Genomic DNA, 20,691 nt, shown 5'->3' on the forward strand with positions numbered 1-20,691 from the left:
GCGGCGAAGCGCTACGTAAGATCGTAGATCCTAGGGTTCAGGGATCAAGCCCAGGAAGTTGCTCATCTGCGCTGCTGCAGGTCCAATAACACCTTGCCCCTTACAGCCTAGCGCCCGATCCCGTCTAGGCTTTCTCCTTCCCTCTGCGGCGCCGGTTAGCGGGTTGCCCGGTGCTGAAAGGGGCCCCTCAGGCCCCTGCCTTGTCCAGAGCTCGCCCAGCTGGCAACTGTGGCTCCACATGTAAAACGTCACCGTCGCCAGGCCAACACAAGTAAATAGGTGGCTGGTCACTACACCTCTGCATCGCCCACCGAAAAAGTCCAGAGGTTGGTAGTTATCCCAAGTCTTTCCCAGCCATCGAATATCCGCCCAATTGTCTGGTATTGGTATACGAAACTGCTCCGACTAATTGACTGACTGACCGCTTCTCTCCTTTCCTTCTCTCCTTTTCCCAGGAGATTCTCTAACAAAACCATTAAGTCTTCACCCTCGTTAGCAGAACGTGTGAACTGACCTTCAAGGCTCTTGATTCATCGTGGTCAACTCTCAAATTAACTTGACTTCTTAACTTAACTTGACCCCCTTTAACAACGATCTCACTATTACAGGGCCCCGACTTTCGCTCGTTGTCACCAACCGTCGTCTTTAGCCCACATACATTCCAGTGTCGATTGTCTACCGAGACATCGATTTCTCCCGCCCGCATTCCATCGCTTGTTCACCTTCACCTCGACAAGAGCCAGTTGTTCCCGGGACAGATTGACTGATCAAGTCCAGTGGAGGAAGTTCAGGGTCGGTCACAGGATCGCTTCCAGAGTGTTGCGCAACCAAGCGGTAACAGAAAGAGCAAGGAAACCAAGTGATATTGGTCTTGAGAAACTCGTGTGTTCGTCGCTCCCTAACTGGGAGACGAGCGCAGACAACTCAGTTGTTTCCCGCAACTACTTCAACCGACAGCAAGTTGAAGGAGCGCAGGATCAACATCGTTCACGATGGGTTCCGGGACGAGCAGCAGCAGCAGCTCGTCCTCTAGAAGGCAAAAAGTCCAGGTCGGCTGGTATCGTAAGTCATTGTCTAGTCTCGGGACATCGATCCAATGTCTCCATCTGATATGGTCCGCATCGCTAACATCCAATTCCGCTAGGCTTCGTTCCATTCCTCGGTTATCACCATGTGTTGATGATCCTTATCGCCATCGCCATTATTCTATTATGTGAGCTATTTTACCCCATAGATGAGATAATGTTCTAACCAAAACAAGCACTGCTTCTCGCTGGCTGTTCATCTTCCTCCCCACTTATCCCCGACATCTTCCTACTATCCATCTACTACAAGGACTACACAGCAGTGCCCGATACAGCCCAGGTCGACTACAATCTCCACTCAGCTATCGAGAACATCGCAGGTGACGCTTCGTTGCAAGCTCGCGTTGGTTACTTCGGTATCTGTATCAACCCCGACGGTGGTTCCTGGCTGTGCAGCAACAATGCCACTGCACTGGCTAAGGAGGTTGATGTGGACCAAGATCCTCTCAACCTCATCTGGCTGGCTGCTCAATTTAAAGATATGATCGTATTCCCATATCTCATGTGAGTTCTCACTCCGCGTGCACCGCAATGGAACCGCACTAACCTGATTCTCAGTATCATTGCCATCATCTTTGCTTTCGTCTGCCTCCTCCTTCTCGCAACTTTCCCCGGGTGGCACGAGGAGACTGATTCAGAAGGCTCTGATCGCGAAGTCAAGCCTTTCCCGTCTCGTCCCGTCTCTCAAATTGCCCTTGCCCTGATCTTTATCTCAGCCATCTTCGTCCTTGTATCTGTGCTATGGCAACATACAGCGTCCGTGGCCGCCTCGGTTATAGCCCAGGATTTCGGAAACGGAGCTGTCAAGAGTGGTGTGGGTACCAGCGCCATGGTCTTGGGTTGGTTCTCATTCGCCCTACTGATAGTCGTTACTATCGGTCTACTCATTATGATCCTCAGTATAAGCGTTCTCAGTTCGATGGTATAGAACACCTCGAATTCACCTGAGTCATCGCGAACTATTGAGGACTAAAGTTGTCGAATAAATGTACATATGTCGACTATAATCATCGACACGAGGATGGTAAGATCAAAGACGGTAAAGGGCATCAGCATCGGAGTTACGGAAATGATTTTGTTTATTAAAAACGTTGAGCGATCGGTTATAATTTCGGTCTTTCAGCCTCGACATGATACGGCACAGTAACACCGTACCGCAACGCTTTATTCTATTCATGACATAGCCTGACTCATGAAATGACGAGATATCGGGCAATCGATACGATGGCCACTGAAAACAGAGGCTCCTCGACCGAAACTCGACATGGCCATGAGCTGGAACGATGAAGCGAAACGAGGAACGCACATCTTTTTTGCATATAGACTGAGGGACCACACAGAAGACCGACCTCTCAAGGCGAGAGACCGCGTGGGATGGATGCACTACAAGATACGACTTTTGAGGCCACGAATGGGATGTGGTACGGGAATATGGGATATATGTCTTGACGTGTGAGGAGGAATGGGAATTGATTATCGACATGTATTATCAAGGCAATTTATTGTCGCGCGTTTGCGAAATTAAGGATTTGGGTCTGGTTTTGATCTTTGTTTGCATTGCTGATCACTTTCTATGCTTCTTATTATAGATTGAACTTGCGTGTGAGAGAGAATGATTTCAAGGGTTGCGACACCTCGAACGGGCAGGATTTGAGGGATGAAAATAAGGGGAAATGGTTGTGCTTCTAATAGGTAGTAATAGGCCCCCCTTCTTTACCAAGGGTCATCAAAACAATGAATTGAGTTGCCAATATCTTGCTTGTGATCAAACACTGTCGAGCCAGGTTGACATTTTGCATGTAGTCCAATTTGACTAAGGCCTTTATGCAGAGTAAATCACTTACAAACTCGCACTTAGCAGTCGGTTTGTATATATCTCTGGGATGAAATGCTTCGAGTTTTGGTAGTACTTGAACAGTCGTTTCTCAGTTGCTTCAAAATCACTTGTCATAGTAACGTATCTATTGAACATCCTGTCAATAACCCTTGGAAATCTATCCTCGATATCTTTGCATGCTTATGCCCAGAAACTCGGCTACCACGTGGCACAATCTTTTGGTGCATCATTATAATCCTTCATCATTTCCTTTCCCTGGTTAAGAGTTGGTTTCCGCGTTATTTGCTGGTGTAGTTTTGTTGCTGGTTGACTGATGGCTCGCCCCCTTCTGTCAAGCCCCGGACGGAAAGTTTGAGAATATGGGTTCGTGTTTGTGGGTAGGCTATCCTCTGCTGGAAGTTCGACAGGTGTTGTGTTGATTTGGATGGCGAGTTTCTGGTCCACTGACACCTCGTTTGGTCGACTTAGATGGTTCAATGCACCAACAATGGGAACCATATGGTGTGGAGAACTATCAAGCTCAGCAATCGGCGGTATGCAGCTGTAGTCAGGTCTTGTTAAACCAGAGGAGATGGATGATATTGTCGTACAAGACGAATTTGACCACGTGAGTTGCCCTGGATAGTGACCAGACGGCATATGGTGGAGATGAGACGCTGATCTTGTGGCTGCTGGGGGTATCGAAAGTGAATGTTGCTGATGATAAGGGCTTGAGATGTTTGATGATAGACACGAAGGAGTGTAGTTGAGGCTTGCTCGCTGGCTAGTTTGGCTCAGATCAGAGACACTGTCATAACTATGAAGTGGAAAATTTTGAACAGAACCATTATGAATGAAGTTTGCAGGCCGTCTTTGAGATGGAGGCGTCACTGGCCGATTCAATGGGCCGTTGTTGGCTGGTGCCAGAGGTGGTGAGTGTCTCCAGTCTAAGGGGTCTCCAAGAAGCAGACTCAATCCTGCGAGGGCTTCGCTATCGTAAGTGGCACTTGAAGTGAGAGGCTTAGGTAGAGCTGTGCTGTTCATGTTGACTGGAACAAGTTCCGGCAGTGATTCAGGCGCATGCTCCATATGCATCGTCTGCGAACTCGTTGATCGATGAAGAGACTGGGGTACCTGGAGCGAAGATGGCGTCGTCGTCGATGTTGTCGATTCTGCGTTTGTGTTGAAAATTGTGGTTGTATTTGGAGGATCAATGGGCTGGACAACTGGTGGCTTCTTGGTGTGAGCTAGAGTAAGTTAGATCATTGTATCGATGAAGATATATGATGGGGATGTTCAACTTGCCCGTTACATCACCAAGAAGATCCCCCAGCAACGCGACATTATCAAACACTGCAGCTTCTTCTCTTACACCACACTTGTCCTCAGCTCTCACGGTTTCGGGAACAGGAGCCAAAAGAGCTATCTGTCTCAAAAAGTTCAACTCAGCGAGCACAGCAGCATGATGTCGACTAACAATAGGCTCCTGGCTCTTGAACTCACTCGCATCTACAAGCACCCATGCCATGCATTTCGAAAATGTGGTCTTTCCACCTCTGTCGGTCTCTGGTCGACATCTCTCGACAATCTCGCAGACTTCTTGGAGTCCTCTTCGAGCTGACTCGATAATGTTGTGTACGCGCTCAAGAACCCTTGGGCGGCGCTGAAGAAGATGGAGACATTCTTGACGTAGTTCTATGAGATGCTGAAGATCTGAGTCGCATGTTCGAACGAGCTCGAGACTGCGACGGATATCATTTGGGACCTGGTCGTGGTCCAGCGCGCAGGTCAGGAGGTTGAAACTTGCATGTATTGCCTTGAGGGGGTTGGGCATGATGAATTAGGACAGAATAATGGGCTCTTAGAGGTGAATAGTCTCATATAGTAAAGCAATCTGATGATTTCAGTGAGAAGGACGATATGTGAGTGATGGTCGAGGGAGGTATTGATTAATCCTTGTTAAGCTGCAGGTGATGAAAGATGCGAGACAACAATCCTCACATTAGTTGTCCCCGCTCAGACAAGAAAAGAGAAAACAAAATCAGGCTGTGAAGAAATTCTGTTTCTTATTTGCACAATATCCATCCACTATCATATTGCTAGGATCCATGTTCAGAGCTGACGCCAAATGTGATGTTCAGGCATGTGGCTTGCATATCTAGAAGCAGGCTCTGAGAAAAGAACCAGCTCTCAGCCACTCACGCTCAAGCAAGTAAGACAGGTCAATAGTCGGATGCAATCCATCAGCTGAGCAGTTTAATTGGATAAGTGTTGGGTGGGTGTATATCACATGAATTACAGTGTTGTGGTCTTGGTTACAAACTTGGTTCAAGCGCATGCAGGCAGCCATCGGCATGCCTAAGAAAGAAAGTACACATTCACGTACTACTAACCAGGCGATTTTACTCACTCGAGTCATGGCATACAAAACAAGATATGTTGCTTGTAACTGTCAGTTTCTTGTAAGCTCACTCCATCATGAACACACTCCTTATTAGGCGTGGCTATAGTTCTACGCAGTACTAAGTTATGTATTAGCTACAGGACAGGGCTACATACCGAGCCTTTTGCAACTAGTCATATCTAACCATCCAATCAATGAAACCCGATGACCAAAAGGTTGCAGTGAATAGGCTTCCTCTCCCTCACAAACTCACAGTTTCCGGTGCTACCACTTCCTTGGGCGATCTATACCTCATTCCATCGTTTTGGCTCAGCCTTTCCAAACCAGGACACACCACAACCCTGCGGCTTTTTGCAATAGGTGTACTGTTGCTAAAAACGAACCTCAAGTCACTCGGCTGTGATAGAACGACATAGCCCAGTTTGGTACACTCGAGAATGACAGCCTGTAGATGGTTCATCTGATCCTGTTGGCTAGCCGAATCCTTTGCAGCAAAGATCTCCAAGAATCGATTAAGCTCATTCGCAAATGACAGAGCCATAGGGGAAGCTTCTGTCACTGACACCGGGAGTGGTGTTCTCTCATCCGGGTTAGGATGGAGAAGCAGAGCAGAGAGTGTGCGCCACCTGGAACGTGCCAAGACAATTGCTGAAAGCTTTATTAGCCATTTCTCTAATCAGGCTCTGAGTGAATGTGGGAGTGTCTTACCAGGATTGTTTGTGTTTTCAGCTGAGTGGCTTCCTTGCGCCAGTGTTGCAACCGCTAGTGGAAGCATGGACAAGCTGCTGCCAGAATTGAAATCGAGGCTCCGAAAGATGGCATGCGAGATGACATGACGAAGTCCAACTTGAGACGTCTTGGGGCTGAGGCAAATGGCAGCAACTGTATCTGCCTGCAGTCCTGACGCTTCTGGTGAGTAGCCAATATTGATAAGGCTCTGAGCCACCTCAGCCGGGTCGGCCTGGACTTGGGGTCGACGGTAATAGTTCTCGACATGTTGGTAAATGAGTTCGGAGAGTGAGCGCAACTCTGCTTGGAGGTCCTTGTCAGGAGTTGCCTCGAGAAGAAACTGGCTGAGTTCAGCATCGTGCCTCGACGATGAAACTATGACCTGTGGCCCATCCTTGGGTTTCGTATATTTTTGATCTGCTAAGACGAATCCTTCGTTTGCTGGTTTGACTCTCCGCCGTCTCCGCAAAAGTAGAAAGGCTGCTATGAGTCCCAGAGCAAGGCCAGCAACGAGGCAGCCGATGGCAACTCCAGCGACAGGGCCGCCTTTGAGTCCATCCGATGATCTTTCCGATGAGTCTCCCTGGTCAGTTGGCTTTTCATCATTCCGGTCTGTAGATGAAGCGCTGGATGAGGTTCTTTCTTGGCTTGCTGAATTTGTCTCTGAAGACCCCGTGCTAGCTGTTGTTAGCACCGGCTGCGCTGTAGGCGGTACAATCACGTTGGTGAAAATTAGGCCTGAGGCAGATTGACCCAACTCTGGCTGTAAAATGGTACGCGTGACAGGTTCGGCCTCCAGAAGTGTCAAAGTTGTAGGCTTTGTCACGGTGACTACACTCAACACTGGAGCCGTTGTATCCATCTTCGTAGGTCAGGGATAAAGATGCTTAAGAAGGCAAGAAATTCAGGAGACAGGGCAGACGCTGTTGAAAGCTTCCAGAGCGGTAATAAGGAAAAAAATGAGAATACAAAAGTCTCGAAAGCTTCCAGGGCAGGCGTTGCTTTTGACCACCAGCAAAGGCTCAAGATTCCAACCCTACTGCCATTTGATTGCCACCACCAAGTTCCTCTCCTCTCCATCGAAGTCCAGCTAGCAGCATCCCTTGTCAAGCCACTCAGCACAGGGGAGCATTGAGATGCATGTTTCATTATCAGGCTGAGGCCGAAGGCCTAGTCTGTCATTTCCCAGCCGACCTGTTGCATATCGCCCCGCGCACCCTCGGAGGTGCATCCAACAAACCAATATCGCCAAGTTCAGTTCCGACGGCTGAAAATAGGCCTATAGCAAGGGCCACGTCCAAGGTTTGTTGCATTTCTGGCAATAAGGCTCTCAGATCATCTTTTGACTCTTCTTCAATTGCTTCTGCAGAGAAATCGAGCAGACTAACAAATGGAAGACCAACCGGACTTGGCTATCTCTGTGGACCTTGGTACGACCTTTACGGGTGAGTAGCAGTCCAGCAAATACCAGATATAAACTGATCTGTCCTAGGTGTTGCCTGGATGAGGCATGGAATCCCTATTCAGGTAGTCAACGACTGGCCGGGGAGCGACGACAGAGGTGATCGAAAAGTCCCCACGACAATCGTATACAACGCCGATGGAAGCATCTCATCTTGGGGGTTCATGTGTGCTGATGATGACCACGACACGACCAAGACACGTCGGGACTTCTTCAAGATCTTTCTAGATCCAGAGACCCTCGACGCAGCACAGCATCAGGGCCTAAGCAATGTCCCGCAAAGCACTGCCCAGGCTCGCCAATTCGTGACAGATTATCTGAAGCAGATATATGCGCATATCAAAGATAGCATAGAAATGCGCATGGGCATAAAACATGTCGGTGGATGGGACTCCATGGCCGTCCTATTCCTCTTCAGTGCGCCCACGACATGGACGAGTATGGCTATCATCAACACCTTCAAAGGCGCAATCCATGATGCTGGATTCGGAACTGGGGGCCCAAAACACTCAGCATTGGTTGATCTCACAGAGTCCGAGGCTGCAGCCGTGGCAACTCTCAAGACTGGAGCTATAAGCCTCAAGGAAAACAGCGTGTTTCTGACCGTGGATGCAGGAGGTGGCACAACAGACCTCGCTCTGATGCGAGCCACTTCCACAAACTCGAGCTTTCCACAGCTTTCTCAAGTCGCTGCCGTCAGCGGTGTAGGTGTTGGCTCTTCACTTATTGATCGCGCTTTCGCAAGACTTGTCTCACAAAGAATGGCCGCGAATCCCGACTTCAAGCTTCCGGCTGACTTTGCCGCACGCATGGCTCGAAGCCAAGGATTCAAGAGCGTCAAGCACAAGTTTGGCGAAAAGGTATACATGCAGCCAGTATACAAAATTATGATGGAGGGTGTAGGATACGATGTGAGCCACGAAGGCCTCGGAGTTCAAGATGGACGCATGCTTTTTACCAAGTCAGTTACTGTCCCACTACTAAAGATGTGTTTTCCATGTCGACTTACCAGGTGTGATTGATACGCTGCAGGCAAGACATTCAAGCTCTCTTCGATGTCCATATCGAAGCAATCATGGCCCGGATTCACAAGCGACTTGACTGGTTGACCGAAAAGGGCCTTTCAAAACAAGTGGTAAGTCGCTCCGATTTGAAGCTCGACCGAAGCTCATTGCGTATATAGGAGTATGTGATTCTGTCCGGTGGTCTGGGTAGTTCAGCCTACGTCCGTGAGGTTCTCCAAGAACACTTGACCAAGCTACAACATCCAAATGCCCGAAATATCCTTGTTATACCCTCCCAAGACCCGCAACTTATTGTTGCTCGTGGGGTTCTCGAGAACAAGCGACAGAGGATGGAGTCGGGGAATAAATCCGTGCTCAGCACTTGGATTGCTCGAGCGAGCTACGGCGTAATCGTCCAGGAGGTCTATATGCCTGCACGGCACTTCGATGAAGAAGTCCGACAAGATCCGTGGGACCCAACTGTGAAGTGGGCGACTAATCAGATCCAATGGTTGATCAAAAAGGTATGCTTCAGGCCGTTCTTTTTGCTCATAGACTGGGTTGACAAAAGACCACAGGGAGATACCGTGGACCCGGACTCTCCGTTGGTCAAACGATTTGAAATCAGGCTGAAAGATGGAGACACTACACGCGCATGGGACGCAGAAATTGTAGTGTCAAACAACGAGACCGAATGGCTTCCTCGAAGCCTAAAACAAGCCGGCGTTATGAGACTTTGTTCTGTAAAGAGCAACCTCGCTGGCATCGAACAACACCAGCTCGTCCTCAAAGAAAAGCGAGGAACTTGTTTCCGGCGTGGACACAAGTTCTACATTTGTAGGTTCGATATTCGAGTTATTGTTGCTCCAGCAGACCTGAGATTTGAGCTCTGGTTTGGGGGGACGAAATTCTCTGGCAATCACCAGCCTATCTCAGTCCAATGGGATGCAGCTAAAGGTTAAGAGACTAGGTAACGAGGATGGAACAAAGTGAGTGGCCTCACTCTAGACCACGAAACGCTCAGGAGATACCCAGGCTGCAGATGAAATATGTATGTACATTGATAGATCCTCAGATGACTAGCGCCTTATAATCATACACTATCCTGACCAGCCTCCAAAAAAACGCCTTTGTCATGACTTCGAGTTGCCCGATAATGAAATAGCTTTGCCTCCCTTCTTCCTCCTTTTCAAAACTTCAACATCCTTTGAGAAAGCTCTTGGTATACTGACTTGTAAACACGCGCTGAAATTACTTTCATGTTGACCTTTTGAAAGGATGTGCTTCCGTGTTGAGAACCCATTCGTCAAGGCTTATGACGTTAGGCTCTGAAAAGAGAAGATAGTAGTACTTGAGAGTCTCAGAAATCCAGAAGCTCTCCATCTCGTCCTTCAGATTATTCTCTGTACCCATCACATCTTCGATGGCGCTGTTGGCGAATTCGGTGCGAGTAGCAGCAATTGTAGCCTGGAACATCTTCCAACCCTTGTCCATCCAGGTAGTATCGCCAGTAATGCGATACATGTACCAAACAGATTCAATCGCCTCAGGTCTGTAACTTTATGTTAGGAGAGGCAATAAAAGCATTACAAATGCAAACCTACCGAAGGATGTAATTCCGATTAATTATATCGGTGTAGCCTGGAGGTAATTTTTCTCTTTGAATCCTCGACTTGACGTACTCCTCGTGCGTCACGGGCCTCTCCAGAGGTATATCATCAGAACCAGCAACTTGTTCTGCGTTTCTGACGGCATCAAAGCTGTCTACGGTGACAGGCTTCGGCGCGATGGTGTTTTCCGTTGTATCTTGGACAGCAGCGGGTTTGTTTTCTAGCTCGACTGGGGCAGGTTTGGCTTTCTCCGAATCAGTCTTGCCCGAATCAGCCTTTTCTGCTTCGGTCTTTTCAGACCCGTCCTTGTTCAGTCCAATTTTCTGCTTGAGCGAATCGGGGAGCGTTGATCCAAACTCCGAGTCGTCCTCTTCCATACTCCTATCCAGCTCAGGCATCGGTATTCCTGCCCGCCTGACCACCTTTGGCGGATTAACAACAGGCTCTGGTCCCTTGCTTGAATCATCGGGCTTGTTATGCTGGGCAGCGGCGGGAGCAGCTCCTTCTGCGAGCTTCCTCTGGGCCTCGCCGTCTGACCATTTCCGAAACTCACTATCGCGCCATTCTCTGTTAGGGTCGAGATCCTCATACCAACTCTCTTCACTGAAAGCACACTTTTCCAGGGCAGGGCAGGCGACCAGGTGGGCATATTCAGGCATTATACCAGTAACCGTTGACTGATATGCCCACACGCAACCATCAGTGAGCTTTTTGGCCTTGTCGATATCCCCATCACGACCAAAGATCTTACCGCCTAGTCCATACATGCCTCCAACGAAGCATGCGAGATGAGCCATGTCGTAGGTCTTTAACCATTCTGAGTCACCCCGGCTAGAAGTCGTCAACTTTCCTGTGAAGAACACATCCCAGCCGTCGTCTTTGATCATAGGTCGATAAAGCAGCCATTCATTAATCGCGTCGATGGTGTTCTCATAAAGCGGGCGATACTTGGGTTCCAGACCATTCAAGAGCAAATATTGCTAATTTTACGTCAGACAAAATTATCATGAAGAATGATGACGGAGCAACATACCTTGGGGAAATACTCGTAGGCTGAATCTTGGGCACCTCCCATATGGTAATGTCCGTAGTTAGGGCTACTGGAAACAAGACCCTGAGGCTTGCAATCCCAGTCTGCCGAAGATCCATCTGCAGCAAGAGGGGGCGCCTGTTGCGGCCCAGATCGAGCCGGTGTCTGGTCACCCGCTTTAGTTGCCTCATCGGTATCTACAGGAACATCGCGGCGTTGGAGCTTATCCTCCCAACGACTATCAGCCTGAGGGAGCTGTGCGGGAGAGGCTAAATCTCCGCCCAGTTTCGTGGGATCAAATCCTTCGGGTTCCCTAGTCAGGTCGGCAGAATTGACTTGCTCCCGGGCCTCTTGGCTGAGGCTTTCAGTCCGAGTGGTAGCGGTCCTATTACATCCAGAGGCATCGATGCGTTCGGGGAAAAGTCCTGGAATATCAGTACCCGCTGCTTGCATCTCAATCAAGGCGTCGGTGATACGGTCAATAGCATCATAGTATTTGTTGGTACCCGTCAATTGAGCGAGGCGAGTGAACTCCATAGACAGAGTTCCAAGCTCGGCGATTCCAACAGTGCTCGCTCGGTGGGGTTGCGAAGCATAAGGCTCATGCCATCGATAATATAATAGGGGCATGCGGTTAGGCGTATCAAAAACGCCCATAAGGATCTCCGCAAGTTCGACGGCCTTATCCAGCAGAATCTTATACTGGCCAGAGGATCCACCACTAACATCGTACGCAGCGATAAGGCCACCCAAGTAACGAATGGTAGTTTCAAAAACGGGAATGTCGTTACGGTCGGAGTAAGTGAAGTCGACATTGGCGACAGCCTTGGCGGCTTCATCAAACTCCTCCTTCATACCAGCGATCCAAAGAGTATCAAGCGAATCGATGAGTGTCGCGCCCCAGCCACAAAAAGTGTCGCGATACTTCATAGAAGCAGGCTTGAGTTCATCATGTGGGAATGCAAATTTGCGATAACCAGTCCAGGCCCGTTCAATCTCTGCCTTAACACGTTTCAGTCGATCCAACCGAGTGGTACTTGTCTGTACGTCTTCGGGTTGGAAGTCGAACTGGATTCTGTTGATACTGGGAGCTGTGCCGGTTGGGACTGGTCTGATTGACTCAGGGGGAATAGGGAAGTTCTCCTTGGGCTTGGTCCAGTGAACTTTGGATCCATCAACGTTGACATCAGGAATATCAGGGTTGTCGGCCTGCTTAGGAGGGTCCTTGAAGTGAACATCGGGAATCTGTGGTGCGCTTTGGTCGGCCGGCTGCTTGTGCTCTTCCTTCCTGTCGTCTGGCAGCGCAGCGTCCCCAACAGAGATGGGTTTATCGACGGCAGGCTTCTCTTCTGCCGGTGTGTCGACTTTCTCTGCAACCTTCTCTGGTACAGTTGGTCCATCTTGGGGCACAGCTGGTTTGGGTTTATTGGCAGCGTTGGAACCCTGCTCGGAATCGGGAAGCTGGACGGGCGGCGGTACGACAGGCGGTTCAAAAGCTTCTTTGGAGCCCTGTACTGGGTCAGAAGCTGGCTGGCTCGGTTGCTTCACCGTTTCGAAGTGAGGAGCCTGTGACCATGAATTTTGCATGAATCGATACAACAGGAAGACCATAGCCACAGCGACTATGGCGTAAAATCGTCCACGCCGACGAAGTGGAAGCATTGCGACGGATCGTTGCTCGCCGAGGCGAGGCTTTTGGGTGGTCGATTAAGGCTTGGATAGAAGATTCAGTTCAGACTGCGCCCTGCTATAAGGTGACGCGATGTTTCGCTAGAGGGGTCGCTTGATCTATGTCGTCAAAGACTGTGGTGCCGCCTACGGTACTGAGCGCAGCAGCATTCCGTTTAGTACCAGACCAACTTGAACTGGCTTTCTTGTGCCTCCTTCTTTGTGTCGGGTTGGCCAAAAGAAGAAAGCAAATAAGTCAAACTCCGACAAGAAAACGACGCAAAAGAGATGCAGATGGACAAGACAAACACGATAGCGAACGTTAGAGGGTGTCGGGGGACAAAGACAAGAAAGGACCCGACAGTCTCAAAGTGAGAGCTCAGTAGCAGTGGAGAGGAAGGAGCCCGCCCTCCACCGACTGACCAGGAGAGACCACATTTTAGTGGCATTGGTTGGCCAAAATGAGGTAACGTCAGGGGCTTTATGGAGCCTAGCGTATGCCCCTGGTGCTAACTTTAGCATCATCGCAGGGTCTTCCCGTTGCATTCCTGCAAGTTTAAAAAGGCTCATTAATGAACTCGTGGCGGATTGATATTGATTGTGAGTACATACATGTCTATTCGCTACTATATGCAGATGTGATCTGTATTCCTGGCTTTGAAATACTGTTGCTATCAAAGAATAACTCAGTGAGCACATCCTTGGGTTCTCGCACCTCGATACTGCATCTGAAAGAGTCAAGTTCCTGATAGTAGTGAACTCGAAGCTAGGTACAGTACCTAAATGCGAAACCGACCCTTTCCATTTGCTTCCCCTCGGCCCTGAGTATTCACATGTGTTTGTTGAAATCAGGATTAGTTTGTTTGGCTGTGCTCCGTAACTCAATTGCGTTTAAACTACCGCCCAAAAGCTTCTCACACGTGCATCCATTCCCAAACTGGTCAACCTGGTCCTCGGTCTCAACGGGGCCGTTACCGCGCCGCTTAAGCTCCGTGTTCTAGATTTAACGGAGCCTCGACCTCCGATATCAGATTCGGGATGCCCACTTCTGTTTCTTATCTACCCCTCAAGAAGCTAAGATCAATTTAGGCATCAAAAATTATCTGGAGGCATTGTCGTCGTGAAGCCAACGACTAGGTTGGATATTTCACAGGAACAAAATGTAGAATACCAAGCTACGGAAGGGCTTGCATATATACCTCATGTATTCAGATGCGGCGTAAAGTTTATTGGTTTAGATCCTCCGATCTCATTACGATCTAATCAATTCCCAGCCAGGAACAGATTTCTCCTCCATAACATAAAATGTTCCTATTGGCTGTAGGACTTGGCATGAGGCAGTATAGGGTATGCCTCTGGTCTGTTTGCTTGTAGCTTCTTCTCAATAGAGGAAGCATAATGTAGTAAGACGAAACGACGAATTGGGCCTTCATTGGGGGGATGCCTAATCTGAGTTATAGGAATTTTTAGCTGTCTGAAACCGGATCCTGGTGATCCAAGTAAGTGATACATCACCGATTGCAGTCTCGTATCTGCTACTCTCAAGAAAAAGTCTGGGATGGAAGTTCCAGCAATAAAGCTGTCCCAAAAATCACAGTCAACCTTATAAAGAACGATTTGTAATTGAAGGTTCAGTTCGTTGTCAACGTCAAACAATCCAAGACGTTCGCTGCCGTGATGAAGCAAACCAAGGCCAAGGCGCTCATCGTAAACTGTCCCCCTTCCGCGGTGACCATCAGCATAACTAGAAGTGGACCAGGAACGCAACCCATGTCGAGTATCAAGAGAAAGATATTGCAGGTATGCCAGATATTAAGCCCCTCTATATAATCATCAGCATACGAATCCGGCTTCATGATGCTCAAGAAGCAAAGAACTAGAGTAGGTATAGAAGAAGATATGAGGTTATCTCTTACATTTCGTTCTTGTGGACATGAGGCTCAATAGAGGTCTGACCATCTAATAATTGCCCCTTTCCCCTGTGGCTTAGTTGGCTAAAGCGTCCGACTGTTATTAAATAGACAATCGGGAGATCGGAAGTTCGAGCCTTCCCGGGGGAGACAATTTCTTCTTTTGCCTGCTAGGACTACTTATAATTAAGGCAGTAAAGAGATACTTGTAGACAAATGTTCTTTTTTTAATCATTTCTTTTTTAATATAGAAAGTTATTTCAAAACTGTAATAGCTAGGTAATGCTATTATAACATAAGGTAAGACTTAAATATTAACATTTACCATTGCTACAAGTTTCATAGCTATGAAACCGCGAAGCCTGTATAGGTAGGACTCGACCTGACAGTTCTTCGAGTGCGACTCACATTCACCAGCTCTTGCCATATAGTAGATAGAGGTCATCAAGTTTCAGAGGTCAGATAAGTCTAGGTATCATACAGATCTTCCAGCCCTCGGCCAAATACTGCTCCTCCCACCTTTCAAGTCTATGTTTTCAGGATAGGTCAAGTTTTCCATTTTAACCCTTGATCATGCTCCATCTTTCATTATGATTCTCTCCCTTTACCTCCGGGGCATGCCACGTCCGCGACCCCGCAGAGCACGCTGCGCAGCACCTGGCGGTAGCTGACCAGGAGCCTGAGGCTTAGCACTCTCCTCATTGCGGATAGTCTCGTCGACTCCAAGGATGAGGCAGCTGGCCTCGGTAGCAGCCTGGATAGCGTTGATCTTGACAAGAGCGGGCTCCCAGACAAATTGTTCCATCATGTCAGTAACGCCCTCGTTCTGGAAATCAACACCAGCCCATGTCTGACCCCTTCGGTGCGCAACACGGAGCTTGTTGAGAATATCAGTGGCATCGAAACCAGCATTGTCACAAAGCTGGCGAGGGATGATCTCAAGAGCCTTGGCAAAAGACTTGATAATAGCTTGCTGCTTGGTAGAGATGTTCTTATCAGCGAACTGGTGAAGGTATGCTGAAACTTCCATCTCAGTAGCACCACCGCCGCCGACAATGAGATGGTTTCGGATGGCACGCTTAACGATCATGATGGCATCGTGCAGCGATCGCTCAACTTCAGCAATAAACTGCTCAGCGCCTCCGCGGAGGACGAGGGTGCAAGTCTTGGCCTCGGGACAGTCCTCGAAAAAGTTGAAACGCTCACCACCTATCTGGCGCTCCTCGAACTTGCCGCAGGTACCCAGATGCTCGGGCAGAATATCGGAACATGTCGATTGAACAACAGCACCAGTGGCCTGGACAACACGCTCCATATCATCACCAGCCACACGACCAGCACAGAAGACATCTCGATCAGCGAAAAATTGCGTGGCCAGGTCACCGATGGGCAGCTTGCTGAGCACAACCTTGGCACCAGTCTTGTAGACTGCCTCAAGCTTCTTGTAGATAATCTGCCACTCCGCATCGACGATTGCCTGGTACTCGGAAACCTGCTCAACACGGACCTCGGCGTTGTCCTTCTCGGCCTTGAGCTCCAGCTCGACGTTCAAGCACACGATCTTGGGTTGCTCGAAAGATTTTGGTTGTTGTTCGAAACCGGCATAGGAAAAGGTCTTCTTAAAGGCGACACCGTTAACGAAGAGGGAGTCGGTCAGGGAACCACCAGGGATCTTCTTGATGCCGATGAGCTTCTCGTTGAGGTCGTCCTGGTCAAGGGACAAGACGGCATCGACAACCACTAAAATCAGTTAGCTCGATGACCAAGGCATATGCATGTTGGGTATTTGCGTACTCTTGGTGAAGAATGTAGTATTTCTCTTGATCAGCTTGCTTGTCATGGCAGTAGAAGCCAGCTTGATAAGAGTATCACGGCGGTTGCCCTCGTTTGTGCTAACAGCAACCTCCTTGATCTTGTTGACAGCCATCTGAGATGCCCTCCTCAGACCCTTAATGATAATCTGAGAGCTAACACCCTGCTCAACGTGTTCCTTGACCTCCTTCAGGATCTCGCCGGCAAGGACAACGACTGATGTGGTTCCATCACCGACTTCGGCATCTTGCGATCGAGCAATATCGACGAGAATTCTTGCGGCGGGGTGGACGATGTCGAGAAGCTTTGACCAGTTAGCAAAGAACTGGAAGTGAATGGGCATCTTATCGAGCGCTTCGAACCTTCATCACGGTGGCGCCGTCGTTGGTGATAGTTTGTCGGCCATTCTCATCAACCATCAAAAGGTCACCGCCGTAAGGACCTAGAGTGGACTTGATTGTAGCCTGGACGGCGAGGCAGGCATTGATGTTGGAGATGATCTGTCCCTTGCCCTGGGAAGTATCGGTTCCTGTAGGAAGGCGCTAAAGTCAGTTATCCATTGCGATCATATTTGTTGCCGTTGCGTCGTGTTGATATCGTCTTCTTTTGGAGATGCCCCCTAAGAATTCGAGGGGTGAAGCGGGCTGGCGGTGGGGTAAAACGGACCTTCCTTGAGGACGATAATCGTCGGCGTTTGGCCTCCGAAGGACATGTTGACGGTGATTGATTGACCCGAATCTAAATGGCAGAGATTACAGCCGTGTAAAAAGTATGTACAGGCTTAAGTTTCGCTCCGTCGTCGGTTGGTGGGGGGAGGGAAACACGTTGGCGGGTTCAAAGTGGGAGGAGCTTGTGATGAGTGGAAGCTTCCAAAAAAATGTGGCAGCCTTCCACTTTCTCGTTTCTCATCATGCCTTGCCCCAGTCGTGCACGGGCCATTTTATATAGGAGTTAAGGGTCTTGTCTCGACCAATCAGGTTATTACTTTTAAGTCGACAACCACCTCAGCTTCGTATCAGCTTGTAACTGACTGACAACTTCCAAGTATGGTACTGAAACATATAAACTAGAGTGTTAATTACACAGGGCTCGCATCGTCTCCTATCCTCCCATATCTAGGCCATCTGACAAGGCTTGAGTTGCAAACCACGGTTTCTACCCAAACTCCACTCCTGGCATAAACTAACAAAAATATATCCACAAAGGATAAAAATAATACCAGGTTTTAAACGAAACTCCCCCGGGAAGGCTCGAACTTCCGATCTCCCGATTGTCAGTTAATAACAGTCGGACGCTTTAGCCAACTAAGCCACAGGGGAGAAGCTGATTGGTTGAGCAGGCACCTCCGTGATGGGATCTAAGCTGGTCTGACTTGGGATAGACACGCGAGACGCCTTGTTACTTACCTATTTGTTCATTCTTATGATCAAAAGCCGCCGAGAATATGTTTTCTGTAGGTATACTTGCCAAGATTCTTAGCTAAAGGAGAGCAGTGATAGTTTCAATGATGGTGTCTGGACGTATCAAGGGAACAGTGAAGAGTCGAGATCAATAGACACAAACCGAAACTTAGTATTCATATGGGAAACGCAAGCTCATGCTCATTGATAGAGAAATGTAATTATATCCAGGAGCGCCCGCTTCATGCTTCAAATCAATAGGACAGCATCACAAAGTCACCTCTGACTACCCCCCTGGCCCTTCAAAGCCAACATCATACAGACCCCTTTCCTTATGGACAAGCCCGTGATTGTCTGCGCCAACACCGACACCCACGCCTATGCCACCCATACCATCCATACCATTCGTCCCGTCCATCAAATTGTCATCGTCTTGATGTTCTATCAACATCTCCAAATCTCTGTCCACAACGTCAGGACCAACATCTTCAGTCGCATTGAGCAATGCTTGGAAGTCAGCGGGCGAATGATATTGATCAAAGGGGCCAAGGTCATGAGAAGCTTCGTTGATGATCTGCGGGTCGATCGGTTGGTATACATTGTGATCATGTGGGTGGTGGCCAGTGGGAGGGTCTTCTAGCATGGGACTGTGTGAGTGAAGCGTATGTTCCATTGAGCTGCCTTGAAGAGCGTGAGGAGGTGCAATGAGAGAGATATCGGCTGGGTTAGCATAGGGACTTGGTGAATGATCGTGATCTGGACTCTGGTGGGAAATTGTCGGCATCATGTTGTGCTCTTGCAGTGGTAACATTTGGGCAGGGGGAGGACTCGTCGGCTGCGCATGATGGTCACCTGTGTTTGCACCACCTCTCCTCCCTCCCGCATGATTATTCGAGCAGGCTGCCTTTCTCGCACCGCCAGGGTTAGGTGTCTTGCCTAGCTCTTTGCACTCCACACAACTGCGAATCACATCGCTGACTGTTTCTTTGATACGGCTCCAGTGGTACTTCTCTGCAATAGTAGCGGTAGTTTTGTTGATACCCCCGTGCTGCTGAACATGAACTTGACGAGCAACATCGAACTGACGGGCGGGATCGGATATAACCTCCTTATCCTTGAGCATGAGCTTGTCTCCGTCGAGGAGCTTATAATGCGTCGCTGCGCTGCGGAGCCTGCTTTTCTCAGCGCGGTCAGCGCCGTTCGGGTACTCGCCGTACTTGAGGTAGAACTTGATCTTGTCGAAACGCTCTTCACTCACGAGTTCCTCGCTTTCGCGCGGTGACAAATCCCGCCCATAAATGATGGCATCAATCAGCTGGTTGGGATAGCTGCGAAGGTTTCCACAACCCTTGACTCGACCGATGCGCTTGAAGCCGAGCGCATCCCAGATACGGCATGATGCAACGTTTGTCTCGTACACCAGGTTGAAGACGCTATACGTATAACCCAACTTAGGTGCCCAGTCAAGGTACGCCTCACCCATGAGACGACCGACACCGCGGTTACGCGAGGCATCGGTGACAAGGAACCCGGCGTTGCACACATGGCTGCTGCGGCCGGGATAGTTAGGCTTGATATAGAAGCTGCCGAGACATTCCCGGGACCAATCTTTGCCTTCTACAACATCCTCAGCACGTTCAACATCTCCAAGGAGCATGATGGCGCCAAAGTTCTGGAACCAGTAGGAACCGAACTTGTCGGCGGCGAAGGGATCCATCATGGGATATGTATCGCCGCCTTCAATTTCCTTGTTGATCTGATCACATAAGTAGGCGATCAGTGACTCGGGAACCTGATGTTTCGAGGAAAACGGAACAATAGTGGCCACGGTCTGGCGATCACGGAGCGTGACCTGCCTAGGGGTCATTTCGGCCGGAAGCCCGGGGTTGTTCGGATCCGGATACGGAGGCTGACCGGAGACTCGGTAGATAGTGGGGCTCGCCGGATCGTCCAGCATGGCCGGCATTTTGCTGGATGAAACCCTTATGCGGGGTTTGACGTGTAGAAGAGGGAAGAAACACAAGAATAATTTAATTGGAGGACAAGCTTTGATCCCTATTAACCAGATTGTTAGCCTTATAATTCTTGTCACCTACGAATCTATCTTCGCAATCTCAGGGTGATGTCGTCTTACACCAAACAAACACCCTCAAGACTGAAAAGTGCAGAAGGAGAGAAAAAGTATAAAGTGGTGCATACCAATTCAAGTGTCAGGAAAGGCCGAGACAGTTTAATAAGAACAGCTCGGCTCAAAAGCTAAACTATTATGGGAGGCTCCTATGTTGTGGAGTGCTCTCCCAAATCCCGATTTCGCACCGAAATCTCTATCAAGATCTCTCGAGTTCCGGGCGGACCGTACTGAAATCCACTACTGTAGGTGTGCCGTGGCCTGTGAAAACTGCCTGGCTGGCGTTTCAATGCACTGTTGGGTGGGTGGTGGCCTGGATCCTTGACTGAAAAGGGCGCGCCTTGGACAGTCCGGGGACCTCCACAGGGAACTACCTAAGGTAATAAACAGCGACTGGAGACGCTGTAGGGCTCAGTTATAGCCCCAGTATATTCAGTGCTCCGCTCTGTAATGAGGTGCAGCGCAGCGTGCGTAATGCTTGTATTTTTTTTTGTAGTGCTGTGATGTGATGTTCGTTGTGACTGTGCTGAAATGTTCGTTGGTGATGAGGGGAAATGCGCAGGCCCCGAAAATTTCATGGAGGCGGGGCACGCACCTGGAGAAAACAAAAGCCACTGAGAATCCAAGGTCATG

The 20,691-nt window shown here is 49.1% G+C and overlaps 7 protein-coding genes and 2 non-coding genes across 10 annotated transcripts; 3 read left to right on the forward strand and 6 right to left on the reverse strand.

Annotated features, from left to right (window-relative positions):
• The first annotated feature begins 229 nt into the window (after positions 1–229).
• Positions 230–2,838, forward strand: FVEG_04975 (hypothetical protein). The gene is made up of 4 exons (XM_018892948.1): positions 230–1,062; positions 1,145–1,213; positions 1,262–1,589; positions 1,644–2,838. Exons 1-4 carry the CDS (start codon positions 993–995, stop codon positions 2,011–2,013), a joined length of 837 nt encoding a protein of 278 aa, XP_018749742.1. The 5' UTR covers positions 230–992; the 3' UTR covers positions 2,014–2,838.
• A 641-nt stretch (positions 2,839–3,479) lies between these two features.
• Positions 3,480–4,735, reverse strand: FVEG_04976 (hypothetical protein; the record flags this gene model as incomplete). Its single annotated transcript, XM_018892949.1, has 3 exons — positions 3,480–3,685; positions 3,747–4,148; positions 4,219–4,735. The coding sequence occupies 3 exons, from the start codon at positions 4,733–4,735 to the stop codon at positions 3,480–3,482; spliced, it is 1,125 nt and encodes a 374-aa protein (XP_018749743.1).
• Positions 4,736–5,388: 653 nt separating this feature from the next.
• On the reverse strand, positions 5,389–8,447 carry FVEG_04977 (hypothetical protein). Its single transcript, XM_018892950.1, has 2 exons — positions 6,014–8,447; positions 5,389–5,953 (listed from the first exon to the last, which is right to left on the reverse strand). Exons 1-2 carry the CDS (start codon positions 6,894–6,896, stop codon positions 5,547–5,549), a joined length of 1,290 nt encoding a protein of 429 aa, XP_018749744.1. The 5' UTR covers positions 6,897–8,447; the 3' UTR covers positions 5,389–5,546.
• FVEG_04978 (hypothetical protein) lies at positions 7,425–9,462 on the forward strand (the record flags this gene model as incomplete). The annotated part of the gene is made up of 5 exons (XM_018892951.1): positions 7,425–7,479; positions 7,527–8,457; positions 8,529–8,631; positions 8,680–9,024; positions 9,079–9,462. 5 exons carry the CDS (start codon positions 7,425–7,427, stop codon positions 9,460–9,462), a joined length of 1,818 nt encoding a protein of 605 aa, XP_018749745.1.
• On the reverse strand, positions 9,093–13,202 carry FVEG_04979 (mannosyl-oligosaccharide alpha-1,2-mannosidase). The gene is made up of 3 exons (XM_018892952.1): positions 11,144–13,202; positions 10,105–11,090; positions 9,093–10,052 (listed from the first exon to the last, which is right to left on the reverse strand). The coding sequence occupies exons 1-3, from the start codon at positions 12,800–12,802 to the stop codon at positions 9,758–9,760; spliced, it is 2,940 nt and encodes a 979-aa protein (XP_018749746.1). The 5' UTR covers positions 12,803–13,202; the 3' UTR covers positions 9,093–9,757.
• Positions 13,203–14,783: 1,581 nt separating this feature from the next.
• On the forward strand, positions 14,784–14,868 carry FVEG_15580. The gene has a single exon. It is a non-coding gene; the product is annotated as a tRNA-Asn (tRNA).
• Positions 14,869–15,018: 150 nt separating this feature from the next.
• On the reverse strand, positions 15,019–17,434 carry FVEG_04980 (T-complex protein 1 subunit eta). The gene is made up of 4 exons (XM_018892953.1): positions 17,197–17,434; positions 16,893–17,059; positions 16,513–16,834; positions 15,019–16,458 (listed from the first exon to the last, which is right to left on the reverse strand). Exons 1-4 carry the CDS (start codon positions 17,240–17,242, stop codon positions 15,323–15,325), a joined length of 1,671 nt encoding a protein of 556 aa, XP_018749747.1. The 5' UTR covers positions 17,243–17,434; the 3' UTR covers positions 15,019–15,322.
• Positions 17,435–17,765: 331 nt separating this feature from the next.
• FVEG_15581 lies at positions 17,766–17,849 on the reverse strand. The gene has a single exon. It is a non-coding gene; the product is annotated as a tRNA-Asn (tRNA).
• Positions 17,850–18,072: 223 nt separating this feature from the next.
• On the reverse strand, positions 18,073–20,643 carry FVEG_04981 (acetyltransferase). 2 transcript variants are annotated; one of them, XM_018892954.1, is made up of 2 exons: positions 20,130–20,643; positions 18,073–19,985 (listed from the first exon to the last, which is right to left on the reverse strand). In XM_018892954.1, the coding sequence occupies exon 2, from the start codon at positions 19,894–19,896 to the stop codon at positions 18,217–18,219; it is 1,680 nt and encodes a 559-aa protein (XP_018749748.1). In that variant the 5' UTR covers positions 19,897–19,985; positions 20,130–20,643; the 3' UTR covers positions 18,073–18,216. The 2 variants fall into 2 exon arrangements, with proteins under 2 accessions (XP_018749748.1, XP_018749749.1); XM_018892955.1 differs by lacking the exon at positions 20,130–20,643 and adding an exon at positions 20,065–20,124 and having other exon boundaries at positions 18,084–19,985.
• Positions 20,644–20,691: the final 48 nt, after the last annotated feature.

The sequence above is a fragment of the Fusarium verticillioides genome, chromosome 4 (assembly GCF_000149555.1).
Source record: "Fusarium verticillioides 7600 chromosome 4, whole genome shotgun sequence".
Lineage (NCBI taxonomy): Eukaryota > Fungi > Ascomycota > Sordariomycetes > Hypocreales > Nectriaceae > Fusarium > Fusarium verticillioides.

What these genes read in the sequence shown, in the direction of transcription:
- FVEG_04975 (XM_018892948.1), top strand. Translation starts at nt 993, where the DNA reads ATGGGTTCCGGGACGAGCAGCAGCAGCAGCTCGTCCTCTAGAAGGCAA. An exon ending in AGTCCAGGTCGGCTGGTATC is followed by an intron (nt 1,063 to 1,144) that starts GTAAGTCATTGT and finishes CAATTCCGCTAG; the next exon opens with GCTTCGTTCCATTCCTCGGT. An exon ending in ATCGTATTCCCATATCTCAT is followed by an intron (nt 1,590 to 1,643) that starts GTGAGTTCTCAC and finishes CCTGATTCTCAG; the next exon opens with TATCATTGCCATCATCTTTG.
- FVEG_04977 (XM_018892950.1), bottom strand. Translation starts at nt 6,896, where the DNA reads ATGGATACAACGGCTCCAGTGTTGAGTGTAGTCACCGTGACAAAGCCT. An exon ending in TGAAAACACAAACAATCCTG is followed by an intron (nt 5,954 to 6,013) that starts GTAAGACACTCC and finishes TAAAGCTTTCAG; the next exon opens with CAATTGTCTTGGCACGTTCC.
- FVEG_04979 (XM_018892952.1), bottom strand. Translation starts at nt 12,802, where the DNA reads ATGCTTCCACTTCGTCGGCGTGGACGATTTTACGCCATAGTCGCTGTG. An exon ending in CCTACGAGTATTTCCCCAAG is followed by an intron (nt 11,091 to 11,143) that starts GTATGTTGCTCC and finishes ACGTAAAATTAG; the next exon opens with CAATATTTGCTCTTGAATGG. An exon ending in AATCGGAATTACATCCTTCG is followed by an intron (nt 10,053 to 10,104) that starts GTAGGTTTGCAT and finishes ATAAAGTTACAG; the next exon opens with ACCTGAGGCGATTGAATCTG.
- FVEG_04981 (XM_018892954.1), bottom strand. Translation starts at nt 19,896, where the DNA reads ATGCCGGCCATGCTGGACGATCCGGCGAGCCCCACTATCTACCGAGTC.
- FVEG_04980 (XM_018892953.1), bottom strand. Translation starts at nt 17,242, where the DNA reads ATGTCCTTCGGAGGCCAAACGCCGACGATTATCGTCCTCAAGGAAG. An exon ending in GATTATCGTCCTCAAGGAAG is followed by an intron (nt 17,060 to 17,196) that starts GTCCGTTTTACC and finishes GCCTTCCTACAG; the next exon opens with GAACCGATACTTCCCAGGGC. An exon ending in ACGGCGCCACCGTGATGAAG is followed by an intron (nt 16,835 to 16,892) that starts GTTCGAAGCGCT and finishes AACTGGTCAAAG; the next exon opens with CTTCTCGACATCGTCCACCC.